We start from the raw sequence: 25,093 nt of genomic DNA on the forward strand, positions 1-25,093 counted from the left end.
GTATCAGCACAAATGTGCACAGTGGTAGATAAATAATGGATCCCTCTGTATGTTCTGGATGCTCTATGTGTAAACCTCTAAGGTGCACAGAGATCTATCACTGATGTTGTCTTTCTGGACACTGCAGCTGGAGCACATAAACTCTGAAGAAAGGGCTCTAAGTTAGCATTTCCACAAAATGTGATGCTTTTAACATTGAACTTGTAAATTGAAACAGTAGTATGATCAGCAAAAGGTTAATGGATGTAGCAGAAGAGTGGAAATGGACTTTTTCCCCCTCTCTTTCTTACATCCCATTTTCTCCCTCCTCCCTTCACTCTTCACGTGTGTGACTGGTTCTGTGGTTTCCTCCCCACTGACAGGCAGCCGCCTCTTAAACCCCCGGCCCTCAGCACTCTCATCCTAATCCTGCTTCTCACACAGGCTGAGTATGGGGACAAGTCTGCACTCTGCAGCACAGACATAGCTTTATGCAGCAGCTTTTCACATCTGATGCTCTTTTTCTGCTACGACCACAAAGCAGGAGATCACTTCTGTGAAGTTCTGATTTACTCAGGATAAAATTTTCTTATTTTGTGAGCCTGCAACAACCTGGTGATAAAAAATAACCTATGCCCCCAGGAGCATCCTTCTGAATCCTCTCCTCCTGCCTCCACTTGGTGTGTGCTTCTTTTATTTATGGTTGCTTGGATTCTGGATTAACATCAACAGGTTCACCCTTCTTTCAGAAGTGGATACCTTTCCCCCTTTGTGCCGATGGTGAATAGGCAGCATCATTGCCCCATGGCGGGTGCAGAGTGGAGGACCGTGCTCTACCTGGGCTGTTTCCTAGCACTTGTGGGATGCTCAGCTGGACAACAGCTCTACAATTTAGAGTCTAGACTCGAAGCTCAAGATTCAAAAGATGGATCTTCTGTTCATAGCAGAACTCGCAGGAAGGGAACCCAGTATTCCCTGCATGGGTAGGTAGAAAGCATTAATCATGCACAAAGTTTTAAATAATTGCACAGACTTTTTAATAATTGCAACTAGCAATCTTTTTACATACCTTTAGTGTTTCTGTGATCCTTATGGGTATTTGTTTTGCTAAAACTATGTTGCCATGTGGCATTTACTGCACTTTTATCAGAAGCAGATCTACAGCAATCCTCTTTCTTCAGACTCCTTTCACAATATGTCAGTTGCGTTGCCTCACAGCAGACAATGTAATTGCGTCGAAACGCAATGCAGTTATATTTCAATGGGACTTATCCCACTGGTAGTTTTGCAGTACGCCGAGTCTCGATAAAGTTAACAGTCAATGTGCGCGGTGCACGCATAATGTCTATGGAGTGTATGTTGCACTGTGCGGGTCACACCACAGCGGTGGGCTACAATGTGACATCACCATTGCGTTCCTGTATTTCAGAATGCACAACACAACGCATGTAGTGTGAAAGGAGCCTTAAGTTGGCCACACACCATACAATAAAAAAATTACATTTTTCACAAATTCGATAATTTTGATCAGCTGTCCAGAAAAATCAAGAGCTTTTCTTTGTTTTCGATCGATAAATCCAATCAAATTTCCTGGGTTTTTTTTCGATTTGTTGGAGATTGGCCCTGTTGGAAATTTCAGACCAACTTTCTCAAGAATTGTATGGTGTGTGATGGATTGTCAATTACTTGATGTACAGTTACAATCAATTTTTTTCTGAGCTTTCAATTATTTTATTCATGATTGGGGAAAAGATGAGGTGTGTGGTACATTGGTCAGATTTTTGAATTGTTACAATCAGTCAGAAAAATTTGATTGCTATTCTTGAATTGAATTTAAAGATTTGTATGGTGTGTGGCCACTTTGACACTGACTTCACCCAGGACCTTACTGATAACATGTGGCATGTGGCTGGCTGTTACAGCTGCAATGCACCTACACAGATCCTACATGTGAAGCAACAGAAATATGCAGGGTGATATTACTGACTTTGCTAACTGTGCTAGCCTGGCTGTTGTGCTGATCTACATATGCAAACATTGGCTGTATGTTTGTTGCAGGTGTTTTATTCAAAACCTCCTGAAGCTGAAAGATCAGCATGACAATTATGCCGCTGGCCATTTATTAAAAAGTAAAAAAAAAAGGATAGCAATAGCAGGCTCTATACAACTTTCACTTCAGATTTTCTAGAAATAAGTAAAAAAAAGTAATTGACCCTCTGCCTCTGCCAGGTTTCACTTTTATGCACTAAACATAAATGCATTTAAAAAAATAATACTACCCATTCAGATATCTTGGTTTAGCAGTCTAGTATGAGTAACGTGTTGTATGGTGACTTCTCATTGGTTGCTTCAGTTGCTGTATGCTCTTGCCCTTTCCACTATGCTACTGTATACCCCTGTCCTTCTGGCATACTTATTAATGACTGATAACACATTGCTTGTAATTTATGTCTTTGTTTATCCTCCTAGCATAAATCTTCCAATCTCTGCCACCTTCAGAGCTTCAAGTAGCCGCAGGCATGAGACTATTGTAGCGTGTGTTGGCTCTGTGCCTACTATCAGGTTATATAAACACAGAATAGTAAATTGTGAGGGAACTTGGAAGGCATGTGTTTTATTAAAATAAGGCTCTCCCCTTACATTTGGCTTGCGATGTCTACTCCATCTTAACAGCGTTAAGAGTTTTAGAAGATTTTCCAAAAATGTGCAAACATCTGAATATCTCCAGTGACTTTATATAGGCAGAATATAATCCCTTTCTGTATATATTATGCACTAAGCTCTTGTTATTAACTAGCTGACACAGAGAATATGAAAACCAGGGATTGTTTTGTGATCTGGAGGCCAGACAGTCACGAAGGCTGTGTGCGAGCCAAATGTAGATGGTAACAATACCCGCTGACTCTGGGCAGGATTTAACCTACTACAGTGTCTTGTGCTAAGCTTGCATACAAGTGAAGATCATTTTCTTTTAGTTAGGAGTAGAATATTGCTGTGTGCTTTGTTCTGTGCATAGTCTTTCCATACATAGCTACCGTATATAGTATGCACAGTGCCTGCCTTCTGGTGTGTAGTAGACATACATTACCCAATGCTTTTTATGAAAGAGTTTTAATCACATCCTTTGAGGTATATGTGAATGTATATAGATAAACATCAACCTACCAAATAGCTTCCATGACCTCTAATTGTTAATAGCACCACCAAGAAATGAATGGCATAACTAATAATTAGTAATGCCCCCTCCCCCTCAATGTGCAAACCGTTGATGGCCCATCAGTATTTACACCCCGTCCGCCTAAGGTGACTCCATTGGCCAATATGGTGGCCGCTCCCCCCCCCCCCTCATAAAAAGCATAGCCAACCCCCTTAACCCTAGCCATAACACGTGTGGTCACAGGAACACCTGTTCTGGGGAGAGGGGGGACCCAAGGAATGTGGGTAAGTAGTTGGTACCTCCCACAGCCTCACACCCCCACCCCGTGATTGTAGGGGCTGTGTCCCCACTTCCCAGTAGTTACGCCTCTGAAAAGCAATGCTATTAACACTAGAACAGACTCATGAATATGAAAGTCTCGTACGACTTATAAGCAGGATTCAGCTCTTACTGAGATGGGAACCCTGGGATTTGGATCTGGTAGCAGCTGCTGCCTTTACTATCTTGTTATTCCCCCAGTAGTTCAGGAGCTTATCACGACTTGTGAATGTAGTACAGATAAGGGTATTATGTCACACATATTTCTTCCTTAAAGTGAAAGTCAAGAAAAATGTTTTTTTGTTTGTTTTTTTCAAGTTTTAGATAGCACAAGACATGGTTATTACCACTCTTCCGTTTTTATTCATATGCTGTATGTGTTTGTTTTGAAGAGATTTTCTTTTACTACTGTGTCTGGGACATCTGGATCCAGTGCAGGAAATGAGGTGAATTCTTAAATATCATGGTTGCCACAAGAATAGGAGTTTATGACAATTCTGCTAACCAGGCACCTGTTCTGTTGATGAATGTTAAGGATGGATTGCGTAGCCAGAAGAGTTTCCATAAACTTTCTGTAGCATCTCCGGGACATTAAAGAGGGACTCCAGGCTCCTTGAAAATCTCCTGTATACCATACATTCCAGGCCCTGCTCTCATTATTTTCAATTTAAGGTTGGATTCATACAAGTCTCTGAAAAAGAAAGAATTAAATGCTAGGAATTGGAATGTTGACATTTACCAAGCATTCAACAGCAATGTCAGATAGCGCTCATTGAGATTAGCCCAGCATTTGGTGCCAGAAGGCACCCAGTGAAGTCCAAATAAAGGGGACATGGCCTTTCCAGGTGCATTCTGGGCCATTTGCTGTTGATGCAGGGCATGATAAAAGTCAGGAGAATGTTGTATGAATGTCATTATGTTGTCCATTAGGCACTCATGAACTACTCCCACTCAAACTAATGGTGGTACTTGAGCCCAAGTAATACAAAGCAGGGAGTTTTGGCACCTGGTGCTCAGCGCTAAAGCTGGGTGCCGTCATAGCACTAGTGCTATGCTGCGCACCCCGCACAAGAGTAATTCGGGGATCCAACAATTGCCAGACCCCGAATAACATCTCATTCCGAGTTACTACAGCAACTCGGAGGGGGAATAGTTTTTAATGCCACCGGAGATTTGAGCAGCAGCAGGGTGAGCCGTCATTTGGCTCACCCTGTGCCCAGCTCACCTGCAGCGCAATAATACGTAAGCAAATAATGGCCAAAAGATGCTTCATGTAGCATCCACCAGAGGCCATACTGAATGATCATATGGATGTCAGTAAGAATGCCATTGTAGTATGTTCCTTGGTGCTTTTCTGGTGACAGAAGGGAGGGAGAAATGCCAAGATTTAATGGTATTGTGAGTTCAGTCTTAAGGGTCTATGTATATAGAATAAAACAAAAAAAGAAGAAAAAATGTGTGCTCTGCTTGTTAAAGTATAATCGCCAATTTTATAAAGCCTATGAAATGGTGATCATATTTTGATCACTGGTATTCATTACTTGATCATCAGAACTGTCAGTCCCCTAAATTGACAGTCATACTTTACAGCTTTAATAATACGAATGGGGTAATTGCTCATTGGCATGACTATCATTTCTTGCTAGAAAAAGTAGCCATAGGCAGCCAATACACTTCCACTGTGTCTAAGCACCACTACTTCTTAAAGTGGCAATTTGTGGCTAATTGATAAGCAGAGGGTTTGGATCAAAAAACATTATTCTGTATTGTAGCCTATAGTGTTCACCCTAATGAAACAGATGAATGCTATTTTGCAATCTATAACCAAGCTAATTGCCACTTTTTAAATATGATTGTTGGCACTAAACTACTGATGGTATAGAACAGTGATGATTGTAAAGTGTGAGCCTATAAAAAGGTGTCTGAGGACTGAGTTGAGAAATCCTGTTCTAGATAATTCCGGCAGTAAGCGGTTGAGAGGGGATGGATGGTACCTCCTGTGCCAGTTGTATGCTGGACACAGGACTACACTTCCCATGATCCTTAGAGTTGATTGTTAGCTGCTAATACCCTAATGGCAACATGAAATCCCAATGGCTAATGGCAGTTTGTCAACGTGCTGGCCTCTGTGTGACGAAAGAAAGAATAGATTTATAATTACAAATTCCTATTGTTTTCTTAAAAGGAACTAGGAAGGTGCAACATTGACATTTTTTAAACATGTTCTAACTCATCCTTACTCTATCACTAAAGTTGTATCTTCCTCTTTGAGGCTCTATTCACACCTGCGATTTCAAAATGCTGGCAATTTTTGCTGGCGTTTTGCAGGAGTGATTTTTCCACGATTTCATGCGGAAAAATCACTGAACACTGCGGCGATTTTGTCGCAATCCCGTTTTGCGCTTCTATAGCACTGAAATGCGATCGCCTGGAAATCTCCTGAAAATGGTGCAGGCTACGCATTTGCGTTTGCCGTTTTTGCCCGATTTGCTGCAAATTGCCCAAGTAAGAACGGGCCCATAGGGTTTCATTACGCTAGCGCTTTTAAATCGCGGCAAAACGCTCTAGTGTGAATGGGGCCTTAGAGAAAACCATCTGGTCCCTCTAGCCTCTCTTAGGACTGAGGCCCACTATACATCGCAAATTGAAAGCACTTAAGTGCTCTTGTAGCAATTTTTGCAGTGTTTTCTGGAGTGATTTCCTTATTTCCATAACTTTTTTTATTGCCTATTATTACACAAATTACATACAATACCTATCACATATCACCCTCACGATCACCCCTCCCCCATTCAGGGCCGGTTCTAGCTACAATGTAGCCTCGGGGCAAAAGTAACCCGGGGCCCTCCTGATCCCCCACCCTTCCTACATCCCAAGTGATAGTCAGATGTGCTCCCTCCTAATTCCTCCCCCATCCCACTTAATTACTGTAGCTGCTGGTGCTCCTGTGATATAGTCTACATAGACCTGGCCAGATGCTCCCGCACGCTTAGCCCCTACTCTGCAGCTGCCGGCTAGAGAGGCCCCCTGATCACTTCTCCCTCCCCACTTGATCCTCCCCCCGCAGTGTACGCCCGTCACCCCGCCCAGGGTTGCCAAGCGTCCGTCTTTTGACGGACAGTCCGTGAATAATGAGGCAAAATTGTCCCGTCCGCACTTCCCGTATATTTGCTCAGTGTGTCCGTCAATTTGTGTATACTACTGTGATGTACCGCAGCTTCTTTCTCTTGCTGCGATACATCACTCAGTCTTCACTCCTCCCCGCCAGTAAGATCTCTTCCCTCACTCTGCAAACGTCTCAGGCTCCGCCTCCAGCTGCTGCTATGATCGTCTGTAGTCTTGTCCGGGATGGCATGGGCACGATAGCAGCAAGTGAGTCACAGTCAGACTCGCTAGACTTTGGAGCGTGTGGCCAGCTAATGGAGCACAGCAGCCCGACTCAGTAATCCCTCACTGCATTCCATCGGAGCTCGATCTGGTCTGGTCTGCTGCTTGTGTGACCACTGATCAGGTCACACAGAGTTCAATTACGCCTGAATTCAGCAGTAGAGGCCATCCGAGCCATGTTAAGAGTTTCCCCTATTCCTGCTGCAGTGCTGCGTGAGAGGTAAGGACTAGTTCATTTATTTCTAAATGAATATATATATATATCACACAAAACACACATATAGAGTGCCTGTTGACTGCAGTCTGCCTCCACCAGCCCTAAATGCATTGCCTGCCCCCATCCTGCCACCTTTGATCATCATTTTTCTATAGGTCTGTACCATGTAGCCTCCACTAGTTCTACCATTCCTTCTGCAGGGTCACCATTGCTGCAGGAGCTACAAGACCTCACTGCTTTGTCTGTATAGCAGACCCCCACTGTGGCAGCACTGATACATTTAGGAACATGAGAGTGTTTTCTGTGTCGTCTGACATGCAGCCGTGCAATATAAACCTGCTCAGGGCTTTGTACCAGCGTGGCTTCATTTCACAACCAACACCAATACACAGTTTTGAGCACGCTCACAGCATTTAGTCATCTTTCAGATGACACACCGGGCTTTTACCAGTACTGAAGCATAGAGATAATCAAAAGTGCACTCATCACCAATGAGTACGTAAGCAAGACATTGATATGGAGGGGAGTGGTTTGAGGGTGAAATGGGGTAGTAAAGAGAAATAAGGACCAGTGGGATCCCTGTGCGGCGCCCTATTCCTGCTGCAACCATTAATTTATATTAAAACATTTTTTTAAGTGATCGCTCACAATTAAGCCCCACCCATAACCCTGCGCTGTTGGCTCCGCCCCCTGTCTGCCCAAAATTGTGGGTGTCCAGATTTTTTGGGCTTTTTGTCCGTCAGAATCTAGAAATCAGGTTGGCAACCCTGACCCCGCCGCTTCTTCATTCGAAGCAGGAAGTGAAGGGCAGAGTAACTACAGGGGTGATAGACTCAGACAGGAAGTGACTACAGTGTGACCCTCACTGATAAGAAATTCCAACAATAAAACACTTCCCTAGCAGAAAATGGCTTCTGAGATCAGGAAAGAGATAAAAAGGGTCAATAGTTCATAGATTTTAGCTCCGGCATACTTCAATGAATGTGCCATTGAGCAAAACCAATAAAACAGTTAAAACTAAAAAAGTAGATTTAAACATAAAATAAAACTGTGGAATATCTTCAAAAAGTCACTTCAGGAGAAGGAAGATAGATACAATTGTTTATTTCATTAGTTTATTTTCGCCTCAGGTGTCCTTTAACCGAACACTTTTGGAATAGCCTGCAATTCCAAATCACAGCTGAAACATCTCTAGTGGGCCACAGGCCTTAGCCTATAATGATGGACTGGATGGAATTAAATGCCGCACAGCAATACTTCTTTTCCATTACAAATAGAGGTACTTTTACATATGTTTGCATACATCTGTGACTACAATCTTGAGATCTCTGACATAAATTAATAAAGTCAATTTTAAGTGGCTTGCAGGGAAATCCATTTCTGGTTTCTTTTTCTTATCTGGTCTTTCATCCATTGGCCTTAATGCATTGGTTCTGTATAACATCCATTGCATCATGTGCTATTAAAGATAATGTATACAGTTAGTAAGTGGGGCTAAATTAGTCCTAGTTTCTGTAAAGTAAACTTTATAGCGGTGTTTAGACCTTTGAGTCAGTCATTACATTCATTGTCAGAACTCTAAGGGGTTTTTGCATCCTCTAATTATTATTTTAAAACTCTGGGTTATTTTTTTGCTCCAAGCCTTCTAATGTGCAAGGGTTATTTGTGTTTTATGAATGAACTTCGCTAGACCATTGCTTATTTTGGAAGTCTTGCAGGATTGCTGCTGGCAAAGTAAACACCGGCCTGAGCAGTAAGAGCAGCATAAGTACCAAAGACTGTACTTGATTCACTGTTTGTATTTTTATGACAACAGCTTCAGGTTAGTTACTTTTAATGAAAAACCAAAACCGTTAAAATATTTTTCTTTACCTTTTTTTTTAAACTAGTATAGAACGTGGCCTCTGAAATGACGGTTGCTTGTACAGTAGCTTGGATGGATATAGCTGCTCCATGACAAACTGTTCCTGCATTATTGAATGGTTGGATACTCCAAGGTCTCTGCACCTCTTTCCAATATGTTTTAAGCTGAATACTTACCTAACGAGTCAGGAAAATGGATCCCAGCGATGTCCCACTAATTAACAAACTAGCATATGTATAACCTGGGAACAGCTGCCCATAAAATAGTTTACACATTTTATATAGACAACAGGGGAGAAATGGCAGCGCATCCTAAGACCAGGACGCATCTGAATGTCTAGTTAATTAGTTAGAGGCTATAGTTCCTTCCAAAAGCATGGCCTCATTGTGGTGAAAGGGTCCAGTATGGATTCGGAATACTTTGCATGCAAACTGTTTTGGAAGATAAACCATTTTATGGACAGCTGCTATGGGCTAGGGTTCCTACCAACAGGATGGCCTTGTCATGGTGGAAGAGTTCAGTACAGAATACTTAGCATGCATACTGTTTTGGAAGCTAACATCTTTCATTAATGTTAATTTGGTGCATCTGTTTTGCATTCAAGAATGTGTACCGTGCCTATAATTAGGCCCTGCCCACCTATGCTGCTAGTCATTCAGATGCATCCTGCTTTGGGAAGCTCTGACACCTCACCCTGCTGTCTAAAAAAAATAAGTTTACCTTATGGCTGGCTGCTCCCATTTGATATTTATGTTTGCATTCCATTTCTATCCGAGGTTAGGGTTTTAGTGCATAATTGTAGCATCTGTTTTGAAAACAAGGTATGTATGTTGCCTCTAGGGGGCTCTGCATGCCTCTGTTCATAGTCATTCCGATGCGGCCTGGTTTTAGGATGCACTGCCATCTCTCCCCTTGTCTATATAAAATGTGTAAACCATTTCATGACCAGCTGCTATGGGCTAGGGTCCCTTCCAAAAGGATGGCCTTGTCATGGTGGAAGAGTTCAGTACAGAATACTTTGCATGCAAACTGTTTTGGACGTCACCATTAATGTTAATTTGCCGCATCTGTTTTGAATGGAAGATGTGTACCCTGCCTATAATTAGGCTCTGCACACCTATGCTGCTAGTCATTCAGATGCAGCCTGCTTTGGAAAGTGCTGCCACCTCTCCCTGTGATCCACTGCCTCTAATACTTTTAGTCATACACCATGAACAAGCATGCAGATCAGACATTTACTGTAACTTAACCACTTGATGACCCACCCTTTACCCCCCCTTAAGGACCAGCGTGGTTATTAGTGATCTGTGCTGGGTGGGCTCTACAGCCCCCAGCACAGATCAGGGTGCAGGCAGAGAGATCAGATTGCCCCCCTTTTTTCCCCCCTATGGGGATGATGTGCAGGGGGGTCTGATCTCTTCTGCCTGCATGTGGCTGGCGGGGGGGCACCTCAAAGCCCCCCTCCGCGGCAAAATTCCCCCCTCCCTCTCCTACCTGTCCCCTCCCCGGTGATCCGGGCTGCACAGGACGCTATCCGTCCTGTGCAGCCAGTGACAGGACGTCCCCTGTCACATGGCGGCGATCCCCGGCCGCTGATTGGCCGGGGATCGCCAGCGCCGTACAAATGTACACAAAGCGGATTATTTCCGCTTGTGTTTACATTTAGCCTGCGAGCCGCCATCGGCGGCCCGCAGGCTATTCACGGAGCCCCCCGCCGTGATTTGACAGGAAGCAGCCGCTCGCGCGAGCGGCTGCTTCCTGATTAATCAGCCTGCAGCTGGCGACGCAGTACTGCGTCGCTGGTCCTGCAGCTGCCACTTTGCCGACGCACGGTATAAGCGTGCGGTCGGCAAGTGGTTAAAGAAAACCTGAACTGAAAATTAAAAGTCAAAATAACCATACACAAGTCATACTTACCTCCCGTGTACTCTACTCCTCAATCTCTTTTTCCTCCCCTGTGTCCTGTTTGTCCACTGTGATCAATGGAATTCTCCGTCCTCCATTTTGAAAATGGCCATTACACCATAACAGCTTTCTGGTCAGTACACAGTTAAACTGTAACATCGCCCACTTGAGCCATAGGGAAACATGGACACATCAGTTCTCCTCTCAGCTGTAACTGACAGCAACTAATATATAACTGACAGCAACTGATATATTTCAGTTCTGACAAAATGTTGTCAGAACTGGAAGGGATCACTGTCAGAAGAAAATGGTGAGTTTCTGAGAGGAACTGATAGCAAGGTAACTATGTAATGTTCATTTGAAGTTACCTCGTGTGTTTATTTTAAATAATTTTACTCAGTACAGGTTCTCTTTAAGTTTGAATGTATTTGCCACAAGCTTATTTAAAGGAATACTTAAGTGTCCTAAAAAAGTGACTTGTACTCACCCGGGGCTCCCCTCAGCCCCCTGCAGCTGAACGGTGCCCTCGCTGTGTCTCTCCGATGCAGCTGGACTCGCCGGCGGCCACTTCCGGTTTGGCCTTCACCGGCCGACAGGCTGGGGACGCGGCTAATTAGCCGTGTTCCCGGCCGCAAAAGCGCCTTCTTTAATGCTATAGCGGCCGGGAACGCGGCTAATCAGCCACGTTCCCAGCCTGTCGGCCAGTGACGGCTGAACCGGAAGTGGCCGCCGGCGAGTCCAGCTGCATCTGAGAGACACGGCAAGGGCACCGTTCAGCTGCAGGGGGCCGAGGGGAGCCCCGGGTGAGTACAAGTCATTTTTTTAGGACACTTAAGTTTTCCTTTAAGGTGTATGATTCAGTCACTACTGATGCATGAAAGATCATCAGGAAGCCCGGCAACTGGTAATGTTTAAAATTAAATAAATATGACAACCTCTATATCACTCTCTCTCTCTTCAGTTGTTTCTTAAAGTGAACCTCCAGACAAAAAATCTACTCAGCAGCACTGAAAAGGCTTGGTGTTTCTTTAACAGTTTCACAGCATCAGAACTTTGTTTTTCTTACCCAAGCCTTATTTTTTAGCTGCACAGAAGCTAAGCTCCGCCCCTTTAAACAAATCTGCCCAGGCATTTTCCCCTGATGCTGTGCAAAGCATGATGGGATTTCTGATGTTGTTGTTTTTGTTGCCTAATGCGCACAGCTGGGAGGGGTGATCAGGACACAGTACAGTTGGAACTATGTCTCATGCTCCCTGTCACCTCCTTTTAACCAAAAAGATGGGCGCCCTTCTTTTAAAACAGGGTGGGTAAGAGATTATATTACCTATATATTATAATTAATGTAACTTAATGACAGTATGTTGTTTAGGCTGAAGTTCCTCTTTAAGGTTTCCTTTATGCTATCAAAGTATTTTCCAAACAGGTCTTGGGCTGGTACATCGTGGGGGATTTTTTATGTGTCCTTTATTCATTGTAAAAACACTTCCTGGCAAGGAGTGCTCAAGCACAAGGACTACTAAAAGACACTGGCCCGTCTCCTTGCTCACTTGCACACTATTGTTGCCATTGCACTATGCCACTGTTGTCAGTAAGAGGTTCACAGCCTCCAGATTAATCATTCTATTGTAATGCTGGGCATACACGGGTCGACCCGGCGGCTCTATTAGCCACCGGATCTACTCCCGCCATGTCCCCGCGCCATCCGTATCGATTCCCGCTCATCCCCACGGGCACCTCCTTATCTTCCGCTCAACTTCCTGCTATTGTCCGCCCGCGGGGATCGAGCGGGGAATCGATCCGGCGGGTAATCGGACCTGTCGGAAATTATCAGCTGGGAGCATCAGCAGCTCCATACACGGTACAGAAACGTACCGTGTATCCCCAGCATAAGGGACAATTACGATTGAAGCATAAAAAGAATCTACAGTGTACTGATTCATGGAAAAATATACATCTTATGTGTACAGTGAGGAGACTGAAGAAGTATCTATGCTTAAATCAGGTCATTTTCTCCAGTGTTTGTTGGGGTTTTGAGTGATAGCATCTTAATAGCCAGCAATGGAAAGTCCCTTACTGTATATTGTTATCACAAGAACAGTTTTTGTGCCAGTGCCCCCAATAAAGGAGGTACCCCCATAAAGGGAGACGCTCCACACCTGAATGGAAACCTATGTAAATCAGATTTGGATAGTCCAGTTATCATTGGTATGCTGAATGGAAGTAACCTCTCGTGGCGGGATGTTTTCCTTTAAAAGGACTTCCCCTACCTCACCATTTTCACTTCTTGCTTCAGTTGGATACAATACTACAATCACTGTGAGATTTGTATATTCTTATATCTGCGCCAGAGATACAATTAGTCCCGTTAGCAGCCAAGAGGCTAAAAAGTCCTCAGAAAGACTCTTAATAGTAAATTCTTCAATACACCTCAGTGCTACAGGACCTTCTTCTCAAGTACTGCTGTCACCAAACACCCGTTAAAGTGCAGGCTTACCGGATCTAGGTCAGACCCAAATTATAAGGTCTCATAAGCTTAGTCAGATAGCCTCTGCGATCACCTCCCAGATCCTCAGCAATCAACTCTTCTTTATACACTCGTTATTCCCGGTATATGGTGTATGACATAAAACCAAAAATCAAATCTAAGCGTATACCGTTTAAAAACCAGTACATTTATTGCACATCCTTAATAGAAACAAATTCAGCAAGTTTTCAGATACTCACTTCCGGGTCCTTTCGACAGGGACCCATGAAGTACTCTCACATGTAACTCCAATATCCTCTGAAGTGCTGTCCTTATCTATCATTCGTAGGCCCGACCGGTTTCGCGTCTGCGTCATCAGGGGCTTGCATCAGGGAAGCTGCATGCTTGTTTCTGGTGTGATTCAGACACACCTGCAGCCAAATAGATCAATGTAGCTGCCAGGCAACTGGTATTTTTTAACAGGAAATAAATATGATGTCTCCCTATTCTTCTCACTTCAGTTGTGCTTTAAGAAACTGCAGAGATTAAGGAACTCTAAAGGTGCCCAATTATTATACAATCTTAATTGTACAATCTTACCACTTTTATGGAACGTAAAGGACTACCTAAAGTAGTCATTCAAAGTATATTTACTCAGTTTACCCCTCTACTACATAGGTAAGATTGTACTGTACAATACAGATTGTATTATTAGTGGGCACTTTAATAAGAGCTGAGAGCTAGTGATATGAGGCAGAGATTCCAGCTTGTGAAAGATTTGATACTGTATTATTTGGGTCAGTAGTTATTGTGAACCATGTGCTCTAGCTGCAGCAAAACAGAGCCTTAATTGTACTGTCGTAACCAATGGCTGGCAGGCTACTGCAAGGTCTTTTATACAGGGAGTACTAGACTAGCTTGTATGTATGGAAGTAATTGAGAGAGCACCCAAAGTAGTAGGATTCATAGGCAGCTGGTTTTTTTCAAGTCTTATAAGATTTATTACACAGAAGTCCAGGACTGTATTTATGTGACAGTTCAGTTACATAAACTGTAGCTGAGTGGTTGCTGTATATGGAATATGCATAAATAAGACTACTCGCAAATTATTTTTTTATGTCCCTGATAGTGTTGGTGTTCGAACTTTGCATAGTCTTTTTGAAAACTCTGAACACTCCCGTCTGCCACCGATCAGCACCAAACAAGTGGACAGGGTCAAGATGAGTTCACTATAGAGGCGAGAAACAAGCAGAGAGAGATCCAGCAAGTATTTGAGTCCATTGCATGGGGCCTTGCCTGGACTTAATCTACCTCCGGCTGATGCTGAGAATTAATCTGAATTACCCACAGAAATGTACAATGGGTCGCCCACTCCCATGCATTTAATTTAGTATTTAATATTATTTTGTATGTATATAGTGCTGACATCTATATACAGAGTATATTGTCTTGTAACTAACTGTCCCTCAGAGTGGCTCACAGTCTAGCCCTTACCATAGTCATATGTCCATTTTAGTCTAAGACCAATTTACAGGGAAGCCAGTTAACTTATCTGTATGTTTTTGGGATGTGTGAGGAATCCAAAGTGCCTGGAAGAAATCCACACAGACACGGGGAGAACATACAAACTCTGTGCAGATAGTGACCTGGCTGGGGGGACCCTGTGCTGCAAGGCAAAAGTGTTTCCTGCTGTGCCATCGTATTGCCCATGACATAGTAATGACATAACATTATGACAAAGGGGTAGATAGATAGCCCTGTATGAAGACGCGGGCTTAAATATGGTAAAACAAGAGATGATTGTACAGAAATACTCCTTGATAGAAGTTCATAAAGAGGTTTAAGACAAATTTGATCAGGTGATTGACGTGTAAGTCTCTGATTGGCTGGTTGTGATCACATAATCATGCCTCACAATGTGGGCTAAAACTGGAATCGGAGGTGAGACATGATCTCATGATTATGACCAACCAAACCCTTACAGTCAAACATCTGAATGAACCACAATCTTTCCCATGACTTATCATCAAGGTTCATTTCTACAGTAGATAAATCCAGAAACTCACAGCAATGTAAGTGGAACCTACAAGGTTAATTCACAAAACCCTGATACAACTGGCATGTGCAGTAAACCCACAACATTTTACTTTTCAAAGCTCCTGTCACATACAAACATCAAGGCTACCATGGGTGATCCATGATGACCTAACATGTTTGCCAGTATTAGAAATATGTGTGGCGTATCACATTGCCAAGAACTAAAAGTTTGTCCTTAATACGCAAAAAAAAATGAATCCTACCAGCTCACTATGAGTAAGCACATTATTTTATGAATGTATGAGGTCCAAATGAATGAGAGGTCCACTGCCAAATGAGAATCAATCTTTCTTCAACAATATTTGCATGAAAACAATGGCAGAAATGTGGCACCTGTAAAATTCCGTTATTAAATTATAGTGGAAAAATGAGGTGTTTCTGTATGAGCCAGTTTAGTTGTTGCTTTGTAACTCAGTGTTAGGCTCTGGAAGGAACCTTCTGCTCACATCACGATTTTAGGACTAATTGTATTACAGTAAATGCAGCTACTTTACAACATAGTAAATAGTCACTTCAGGATTTGGCATATTATCCCCTTCCACTATGGAGGTGATTTCTTAATTGCTTTTATTTTTCAATGTATTGGGAACAAGATAGTAGCCGGTCATTCAAGGACAGACAGATGTCTTCCATCCCATCGTTGTCGGCGGGATATTTGCCAGATATGAGCAGGAAGTTCATATACAGTTTTCAGCATTTAAAGGATGACTGTAATTCATTTAACATGACAGGATTGAACTGGTTTAAGCCAGAGAAACAAAAAGTTACTTCTCATCTATTACACTTGTTGTCCATTAATGCTGGTTTATACCATTTGGGGCTACAGGCTTCCAATGCTGTAGTTCCACGGCCTCTAGCTCCTTTGTCTTCATGGCCTGAAAGTGTATGCCTGGGAAGGATGGGAAATGACATAGGGAGCAAAGAGTTTAGGCAGGTGGTGAGGCTGCCTCTCCAGTGTTGAGAATAACTGGTGAAGGTTGTGGGTGGGCTCCTGGCAGAGTTATACTGGGGTATTTGGGGCTCATCAAGGGAAGGGATGTAGAGGGATTACCATAAAAGACACCTTTAATTCTCAGAAGAGACTCTCGTTTAGATTACAATGGCATGTGCATGCAGGTGACACCCAGCTTTTCTCCTAGATTTGTCTAGGACATTGTACACTGTCTGTTAGCCATTTCATCATGGAGTCTAACAGGTACCTAATACTACATCTGGGTGAGAATAATCATCTCTCACTTCCAGTATCATCCATAAATGGCACAGTTATTGACTGCGTCCTACAGGCACACTGCCTAGATGTGACCTGGATGTTAACTCTGAACCTTTCACAGCTTCTCCAAATTGTTCCCCTTCCTGTTCCTATAGACCACCAAACTCCCAGCATATGTTCTTATAACCCTGGTCTCAGCAGCTGCAACATTACCTCTACAATTAATCATGAATTCCACAGTTAGGGGTAGATATCCTCTGTATTTCTAATCAGCTGTTTCTCTCTGAAAATATCTATGCTGGCCTTCCAGTTCACATTATAAGACGATTCAGGCTGCTATGATTTGACCCCTGATCACTTAAAGAGGAACTACAGTGAAAATAATGTAATAAAAAAGTGCTTCATTTGTACAATAATTATGTATAAACGATTTAGTCAGTGTTGGCCCATTGCAAAATCTTTCCTCTCCCTGATTTACATTCTGACATTTATCACAAGGTGACATTTTAACTGCTGGCAGGTGATGTCAGTGGAAGGAGATGCTGCTTGCTTTTTTGGCAGTTGGATCCAGCTGTAAACAGCTTTTATTTCCCACAATACAGTAAGGTTCACAGACAGGAAACTGTCAGGACCATGGTCCTCCTGACCAGGCCTGGATTTACATCACAGGAGCCTATAGGCACAGATGTCCTGGTGCTTTTAGACTCCGCCCTCCATGAACCTACAAGCCCCCACCGAACTGCACCACGAGTGTGCTGGCTGTCCCAGCTGTCACTTCTCCCTTACTTACCTTGCTTGTCATAGGTAGCTACAGTTGTCCCTTAGTGTAAGGTAGCCAGAAGTACCCTCAATATTAAGTAACTAGATGCACCCCCAAGTATTAGGTAGTTAGAGGTACCCTCGGTATTATGTAGCTAGAAGTTCCCCTGACTGAAGGGAGATCTTAGCAGTGGAATGCAAAGAGCTGGTTGAGTAACCTCTCATTTACTCTCTCATCAGGACTCTGCATAGGGAAGGAGAAAGGGAGGAGCTTGGGGGTATATGAGCCGCCTTTCCATCATCAGGCGCCTGTAGGCATGTGCCTACAGTGCCTTATGGTAAATCTGGCCCTGGTCCTGACATCACACTGTATGGAGGGTTTCACCACAATATCAGCCATACAGAGCCCCCGATGATCCGTTTGTGAAAAGGAAAAGATTTCTCGTGGGAAAGGGGGTATCAGCTACTAATTGGGATGAAGTTCAATTCTTGGTTACGATTTCTCTTTAACAACTCCTCTCCTGCTTGCAATTCCAAAGCTAGAAGGTAGAGTCGGACGCTGATCCAAACATGAACTTTATTCCAGCCAGCAGTTACAGCATACAAAAATGAAGGGGAAGGCGGGGCACAGAGTTGCTGGACTCACTGACATTTCAGCTCACTTGCTTTATTATTTTATGACTTACATTACCACTTTTATTCAAAAAGCCCCAAACCACCCTCGCTGTTCTTCCAATGAACCAAATATGTCCTCCTCACTCATATCTTACTTCCACGCATGTTTACAAGACTTCTCTGGGGCTGCTCCCACTGTCCCAGACATTGCACTCCTCTCCATGTTATTACACTACATTTAATGTGTTCAAATAGGCTTTCAAAATAAAAATGTACAAACATGCATATGCATGTTCCCCGAGATGAGGTTTGGGGCTCAAAACACATAATAAAGAAGAGAGAAGCCTCTGAATACTTCAGAGCCATCCCACGTCCTCCTCGCTGCTGCTCTGAAAGAAACTGGTTGCAGAGAAAAATTAACTGCCACATGGGCGGGGGGGGGGGGGGAGATTAACATCTCCCCAGCAAAGACACTCAGGAGTGTAAAAAAGACACAAGTTCTAACTGTCACACTATCCCAAACAAACAAAATATTTATATATACATACAGTATATAACTTTTAAAACATTAATTAATGTATTTCTGTTATTATTTTTATAAGGCCAAATGTGTGCGGATCAAGATTCCATTCCTACTGCTGCCCCGGATGGAAAACACTTCCTGGAGGAAATCAGTGCATTGTCCGTAAGTGTCTATTGAAGTGTGTTGTCATCACTGCCAAATTATTTATTAGTGACCAAACAGGGGTAAGCCCAGAGACACATATACACCACTATTTACCCATTAAGCCTATCTCCAATAATTGGATTATTCTGTACATTAAGATCAATGAGAATTTATTTTAGGGCCACCATCAAAGATCTGGGTACCTTATGTTGTTTTTAAAGAATGTGTCGTCAAATGGAACATCTGTTAGACAGCCTTCAACTGCATACTAGTTCTCAAGCAATGATGTAACCTGCAGTAAAGCTGAGCAGGTGCTTCACCACCCTGGCCATAACCGTCTGCTCTCGGGGGATAGATAATGGTCACTTCCAGTGGATGCATTTCCGACAAACATGCAGTTTGAGTCCATTAAAGCATCTGGCCACAGCTGTCATTTTTACAGTTGTTTTTACTCTTCCGTTTGCTTAGCCTAACAGTTAAACTCCAAGCCCAGAACCAATGTATTTTAAGTTTGTAATGGTGGAGAAAGGACTAGATGCTCATATGAGTGGTTACTGTTGTTGTTGCATCCACTTATCCCTGGAATGTCCATGGCTATGCGTGCATATTGGAGATTGGAGGACGTAAGAACAAGTAGCGGGGAACAGCTATAAAAATCTGATGGGGGATTGAAGTCTACCTCAGTCCTACATAATAAGGTTTCTTTGCCATCTCCATCCGGACAGGATGTGAGTAAACTGTCTCAAATGGGAATAGAAACAGGAAACAAAATGAGAATGCAGCTACAACCCATCTCCAAAATTGGCAAAGCTAAAATATTTGTTATTCATAGTTTGGCTTTCACCACAGCTGTACACTAAATAGGATTAAAAAAAAATACCAGTGAAAATTAAATTGGTTCAGTCCAGGCTGAGATTTCAGTTGTGCTCTTCTTCTGCAAGTTAGAATTTAAAATTTGGAATGAGGTAGGAATTGCACTCTGCCAGTGTCATCAAAGCATTTATTGACTGGAATATAGATACATAGATCGTAACAAATCTAAAATGACCTTCTAGCTGATTGCTACTGGATCTCCTGATGATAGAGATGCCACTAGTAGAATAACTGTTAAATCACTGATATTCTACAGTACTATTGGGCACTGAGCACAATATAACATTGGTAATTTTACCAATATTCTACATAGTTACATATAGTTACATAGTTTGGTTAAAAAAGACATTAGTCCATCAAATCCAACCAGAAAAAATAAAATAAACAATTATGCAAGCATTAGGTACCTTTCTCGCCTGCACCCTCACGTTGATCCAAGGAATGCAAAAAAAAAATCCTCACAACGCTTGTGCTAATAAACCTTTAAGGGGAAGAAAATCCTTCCCCACTCCAGGTGGTAGTCAGATAAAATCCCTGGATCAACTTTGCTGGCAATTAATTATTAATTATAGCTGTGGGTTTCCTTCAATGCAAGGAAAGCATCCAAACATCTTTTGAATGTAGAATTTGTCACAACTTGTACTATTACTGTATTTAAAGGAAACCTGAGTTGAGAGGGATATGAAGGCTGACCTGTTAATTTCATTTTAAATAATGCACATTGCCTGGCTGTCCTGCTGACTCTCTGCCTCTAATACTTTAAGCCATAGACCCTGAACAAGCATGCAGATCAGATGTCTATGACAAATCTGACAGGATATGCTGCAGGCTTCTTTCACGTGTGTGGTTTTGACCCTTCTGACCAGAAAGATCAGCAGGACTGCCAGGCAACTGGTATTGTTTAAGAGGAAATAAATATGGCAGCCTCCATAGGTCTCACACCTCGGGTTTCTTTTAACTTTCATTTTACACTAACCCTCCCCACTACCTACTCCTAACACTAGCCTACCCCTATTTATGCCTAACACTAACCCCCCTGCCCCTACTCACAGCTAAGACTTTAGTTATGAATGTTTGGCTACATCATAGCTGAACCCAATGCCCCCAATCACTCCCACCACTGCTATCTCCTCCCTTTCAGCCACCACCTGTCCCACCACCACTGTTTCCGCCCAAGATGTCCACTGGGTGATGTCATAGCCACAATTAACATTGCAGTCTATGGACGCACCAAAATTTCCAAATGGCCATGGGCGCCCGTTTTTGCTAACTCTGTTTCAATATACTATATTAATATTACATTTATTGCTTAGCATTTTACAGCTACTAGACAGACATTTTAGAAAAAACACAAGTTAAAAATAGCTATATAAATATAGTTGCTGATTCTGTTTCAGTATACTATATTAATATTACATTTATTGCTCAGCATTTTACAACTACTAGACAGACATCTTGGAAAAAAACACAAGTTAAAAATAGCTATAGACATATAGTTGGTATTGCCAGAATGTAGTCATTTTAAGACGTTATTCTGCATATTAACAGCATATAAATACATTTTAATACAGCAGTATATTTTTTACTGATTATATAAAAGCCAACCATGAACATGTTTGATGAATCTATAACATCTAAAGCACATTTTAATTGGCATGCGCCTGTATGCTATGGGTTTAAACAATACTTCTGTTACATATTATATCGCATTTCAGGAAGCTGTTGTTTAAAACTGGATGGCTAAAGTTAAGTGCTATTACATGCATTCTTTTTATTCATACAGATAAAACGGCAGTGATGCTTGTCAGAAACATTATAATGCTGGTGTGTCCAACCAACAGCTGCATAGTAATGTGTCAAATATTTGCAGTGCAATTTTTATAGACTACCTAGGAATGCATATGTAAATCTGGTGCCCATATTTGGTGAGCTGCAAATATGGCCATTTCCGTTTTGATGTAACTTTCGTGAAAACCTCACATTTTCACATGAGTGAGAATATTCCCAAAACTATATCGTTAGTCTAGAACTAATTTACACCAGATGCATTGAAGTCTATGGGCCTGAAAAAACGAATGTTAGCAAAGATGAGTGTATGTGCGAAAATGTATGGGCTTGACTGCAAAAACTCTTTTCAGTAAATGCATTGAAGTCAATGGGCATGAGAAAACACCTTTTTAAGGCAGTCCGTATTCTCATGAAAATGTATATGTTGTGAAAATTCCAGTAGATCTTCACAAAATTGTGAGAGCCAGCCCTCTGCCCCCTGCATTGTAACAGAACATGTTGTTAGCTTACAGGCTAATTACGCATCTGTATAGCCTCAGCCCAGCAATATCCCCCGAGGGATTGGTACCCGATCCCCATTGGGCAACATCTATCTAGTGTGTGTATGGGACTTTACTCCCAAATGCCTAGGAGATCAAACCTTTCACTTAACCCTAACCTGCATCTTTGGATGGATCGCTGTCCTGTACCGCCCATGAGAAGGAGGGGAGGGAGGGAAAGAGAGGGAGGCAAAATATCGCTGCGGAGGAGGGGTGTGAGGAGCCCAACCCCCCCCCCCTACACGCAGATAGCCGGCGGCGATCAGACCCCCCCAGCTGGACATCCCCCTAGTGGGGAAAAAAGGGGGGAAGTCTGGTTGCCCTGGCTGCAAGGTGATCTGTGCTGTGGGCTGGAGAGCACAGATCATGGAAAACAAGCCCGGTCCTTAAGTGGTTAATGCACCACAGTCCGCAAACAATCGCAAAGACCTTTAGTGATTATGTCTGGTGAGCATTTCTTTGTTTTTACTAGTTGACTCCTTCAGGACATAAGTGTTAGTCCTCTCGGCGGCAATCTTTGTGTAGTGGCCGCTGTGCTGTTGTGTACAATCATGGGAGTGCAGGCAAAAACAGGTTTTCCACCCTCAGTCAGGCTGAGGTAGTTCAATGACAGTTACGTGACCAAAAAAACACTGATTCTGCATGGAGGCCTTATGCAGGGGGCATTAGTGGATACTAGATGCCAGTAGTGGTGTGAAGGATTATTGGGTTATGGTCGGTGCACTACTAGGAGCAGCAGACCTGTCTCCAACAGCTAACTTGTGCACTGTTCACAAAAAAGTAATACAATAGCAAGAAAAACAATGTATCAGCCCTAAGAAGGGCTTATCTGTTAAGGACAATGTGGTAGCAGCAAGAATCTACACTGTGAACACAGAACGCAGGCCTACCTAACTCTCTCCCTATCACAACACACTTTCCCTCATCCGCCTAGCACAGTAGCCAAACACAGACTGAAAAATGGCTTTTGTGCTGGCTTTCTGATAGGTGGGGGGGCGGTCCAGGTGGGAGGGGTAGCTGATTGGCTGCCATGTGTCTGCTAACTCTGGGGTGAGGGGTCAAAGTTTAGCTCAATGATGATGTAAAGGGGGCGGGTCTAACACGCCATGTATTCGTCTGAGGGGGCGAACGCGAAACCCCCTTCTTTGCCGCGAAAAATTTGAGATAGTTTGGCCCATCTCTAGTTAAAAATTCCCAATGTAGGTTTTGTACCTTCTGCCCAGGTTATTGGTTAACTTTTTTGTAACTTAAAGAAATATGCAATTGCTGGCCAAACATAACAAAATCAGAACTGGAGAACAACTGATATTCACTGGGATCATTTTATGGAACAAAACCTGTCTCAGAAATGGAGCAGTTACCCACAATAGATAATGATATATAAACATGCACTTTCACATGTGTGGGGAAGGCAGTATATGTGGGCCTCCTCAGAGTCTTTAAGACCTCACTTAATTTGTGTATCTGTCCTAATGGGTAATATTCATGGTAGTCTTATCGTGTTAATATGGAACATTCCACATTATGTATACAGGTTATGCCAGGGTGCTTTTGACAATATTTGCAGGTTCCCGGCTATATGATGTGCTCCAGACATTGAGCAGATGTAACAAATGCCTAATTTCCACTCTGTGTCCGTAAAGTACAACTAAAGCCAATACTCTTATCTGTTAATGACATGATCCATTGCCTGGGTGAAAGTCTGCAGACACCCATAATTTTGGTAATATTTATTCAAGTTACATTTTAAGGCATTTATTTTCCACCGCACACTTCACATAGGCCAGGTTTGCTCAATCGCTTACACTCTCCAACGCCTCCGGTGTTCTCCAGGGCAGGTGAACCTTGGTTAGTTAGGTACTTAATAACTGCATGATAGAGCAATGGTGTTCTACAACAACCAATAGACATTTAATACCATTATTTAACTTAGAATAAGTAAAATGCTCCAACTGGATGCTTTGTCTGGGTACAAATTATCATAGGTCATCCGGGAAGTAATAGTTGTTTTTAGTTGTTTTTATTTAGTCAATTAACGAAACAATAGTTTATTTTAATTTTTTTTGACATGCTGGCTTTTATCCACTTAACTTTTCTCCTGAGTTTTCTCACAGGAGATAATTTTTTATCTTTTCTAAAAAATAACTTTTCAGCGTTTAGCAATTGAACAAATACAGTACTAAAAAGTAGATAAAAGGGCTGTCAAAGTATTTTAATGATAAGATTTTAAAAAATCTAATTGGAGAAAACTTTGGAGAACATTTAATAGGATATGGCCCATTGTACCTTCTGATTATTCTTCCAGATAATCACCTCCTTTATCTAACGTAACTATGAGGTGACACTGAAAAAAGTTATGATACTCACCTATGTCGAGGGAAGGATCTGGAGAGCTTCCTGGTCCTCCCCGTGGCCTCATTCCACCTCTGTCCCTCATTGTAGTTAGTCGGCCAGCTGGTCCTATACATCTTCTAGACTTTTTATGAAGGCTTCAGATGTACTCACGTCCCTGAGTACTTCTAAAGATGAGTGGGTCTGTACCGTGGATAGGAGAGACCAGACTAGTGCATGCACAGCATGGGTTCACTCGTCTTCAGAAGCACTTGGGGACGCAAGTTCTTCCGAAGCCTTCCTAGAAATCTTGCAGAATTTCAACAGTAACAGTGTAAACTTATAAATACATATGCATGAATGATATGCACAGAAAGCTTTCATATTTTGCGACATTTGAAAAAAAAATGCTAATTAATCTCATGATGTGTCAACTATAACATAAACATTAATATAATTTTTCTCTTAATTTAGCAATCTGTAGAAACACTTGTGGTGATGGCTTCTGTTCCCGTCCAAACATGTGTACCTGCTCTAATGGACAAGTTTCTCCTGCCTGCACATCCAAAACCGGCGGTGAGTTCCAAAATCCTGAATCATCAGACCTGCAGCTGAAAAGCTTTTGTCTTTATGCTTGGAAATGAATATGGTGTTGGTAGTCAGTGTAATATAGGGCAACGTTAATTGAAACTATCTGTTTCACATCCTTCAATTTGACAAATGCCCACATTTTATTACATTGGAACCCATTAAGCTGGCTAGGTCCACATTATGCTGGATTGGCAACATGTATGGTTACAGCGGATGTGCGGATCCACTGTCTATTGTAGCACATGGTTTGGGCTTTTGAGAAGGGACAGCAAGGGGAACACAATTTTGGAAGGGGTCTGAGCAGGGGCATAACAATAGCCCCTCCTATAGCC

General features: G+C 42.5%; 1 protein-coding gene across 1 annotated transcript in view; it reads left to right on the top strand.

Annotated features, from left to right (window-relative positions):
* The first annotated feature begins 421 nt into the window (after nucleotides 1-421).
* The window catches only part of FBN2 (fibrillin 2), a 341,314-nt gene continuing 316,642 nt past the window's right edge, over nucleotides 422-25,093 (top strand). Inside the window, exons 1-3 of the mRNA XM_068246690.1 lie at nucleotides 422-962; nucleotides 18,575-18,657; nucleotides 24,645-24,746. Of these exons, the coding sequence (XP_068102791.1) occupies nucleotides 757-962; nucleotides 18,575-18,657; nucleotides 24,645-24,746 (391 nt within the window). The 5' untranslated portion in view covers nucleotides 422-756. The remainder of the gene's footprint in view (nucleotides 963-18,574; nucleotides 18,658-24,644; nucleotides 24,747-25,093) is intronic.

This window comes from Hyperolius riggenbachi, chromosome 1 (assembly GCF_040937935.1).
Source record: "Hyperolius riggenbachi isolate aHypRig1 chromosome 1, aHypRig1.pri, whole genome shotgun sequence".
Classification (NCBI taxonomy): domain Eukaryota; kingdom Metazoa; phylum Chordata; class Amphibia; order Anura; family Hyperoliidae; genus Hyperolius; species Hyperolius riggenbachi.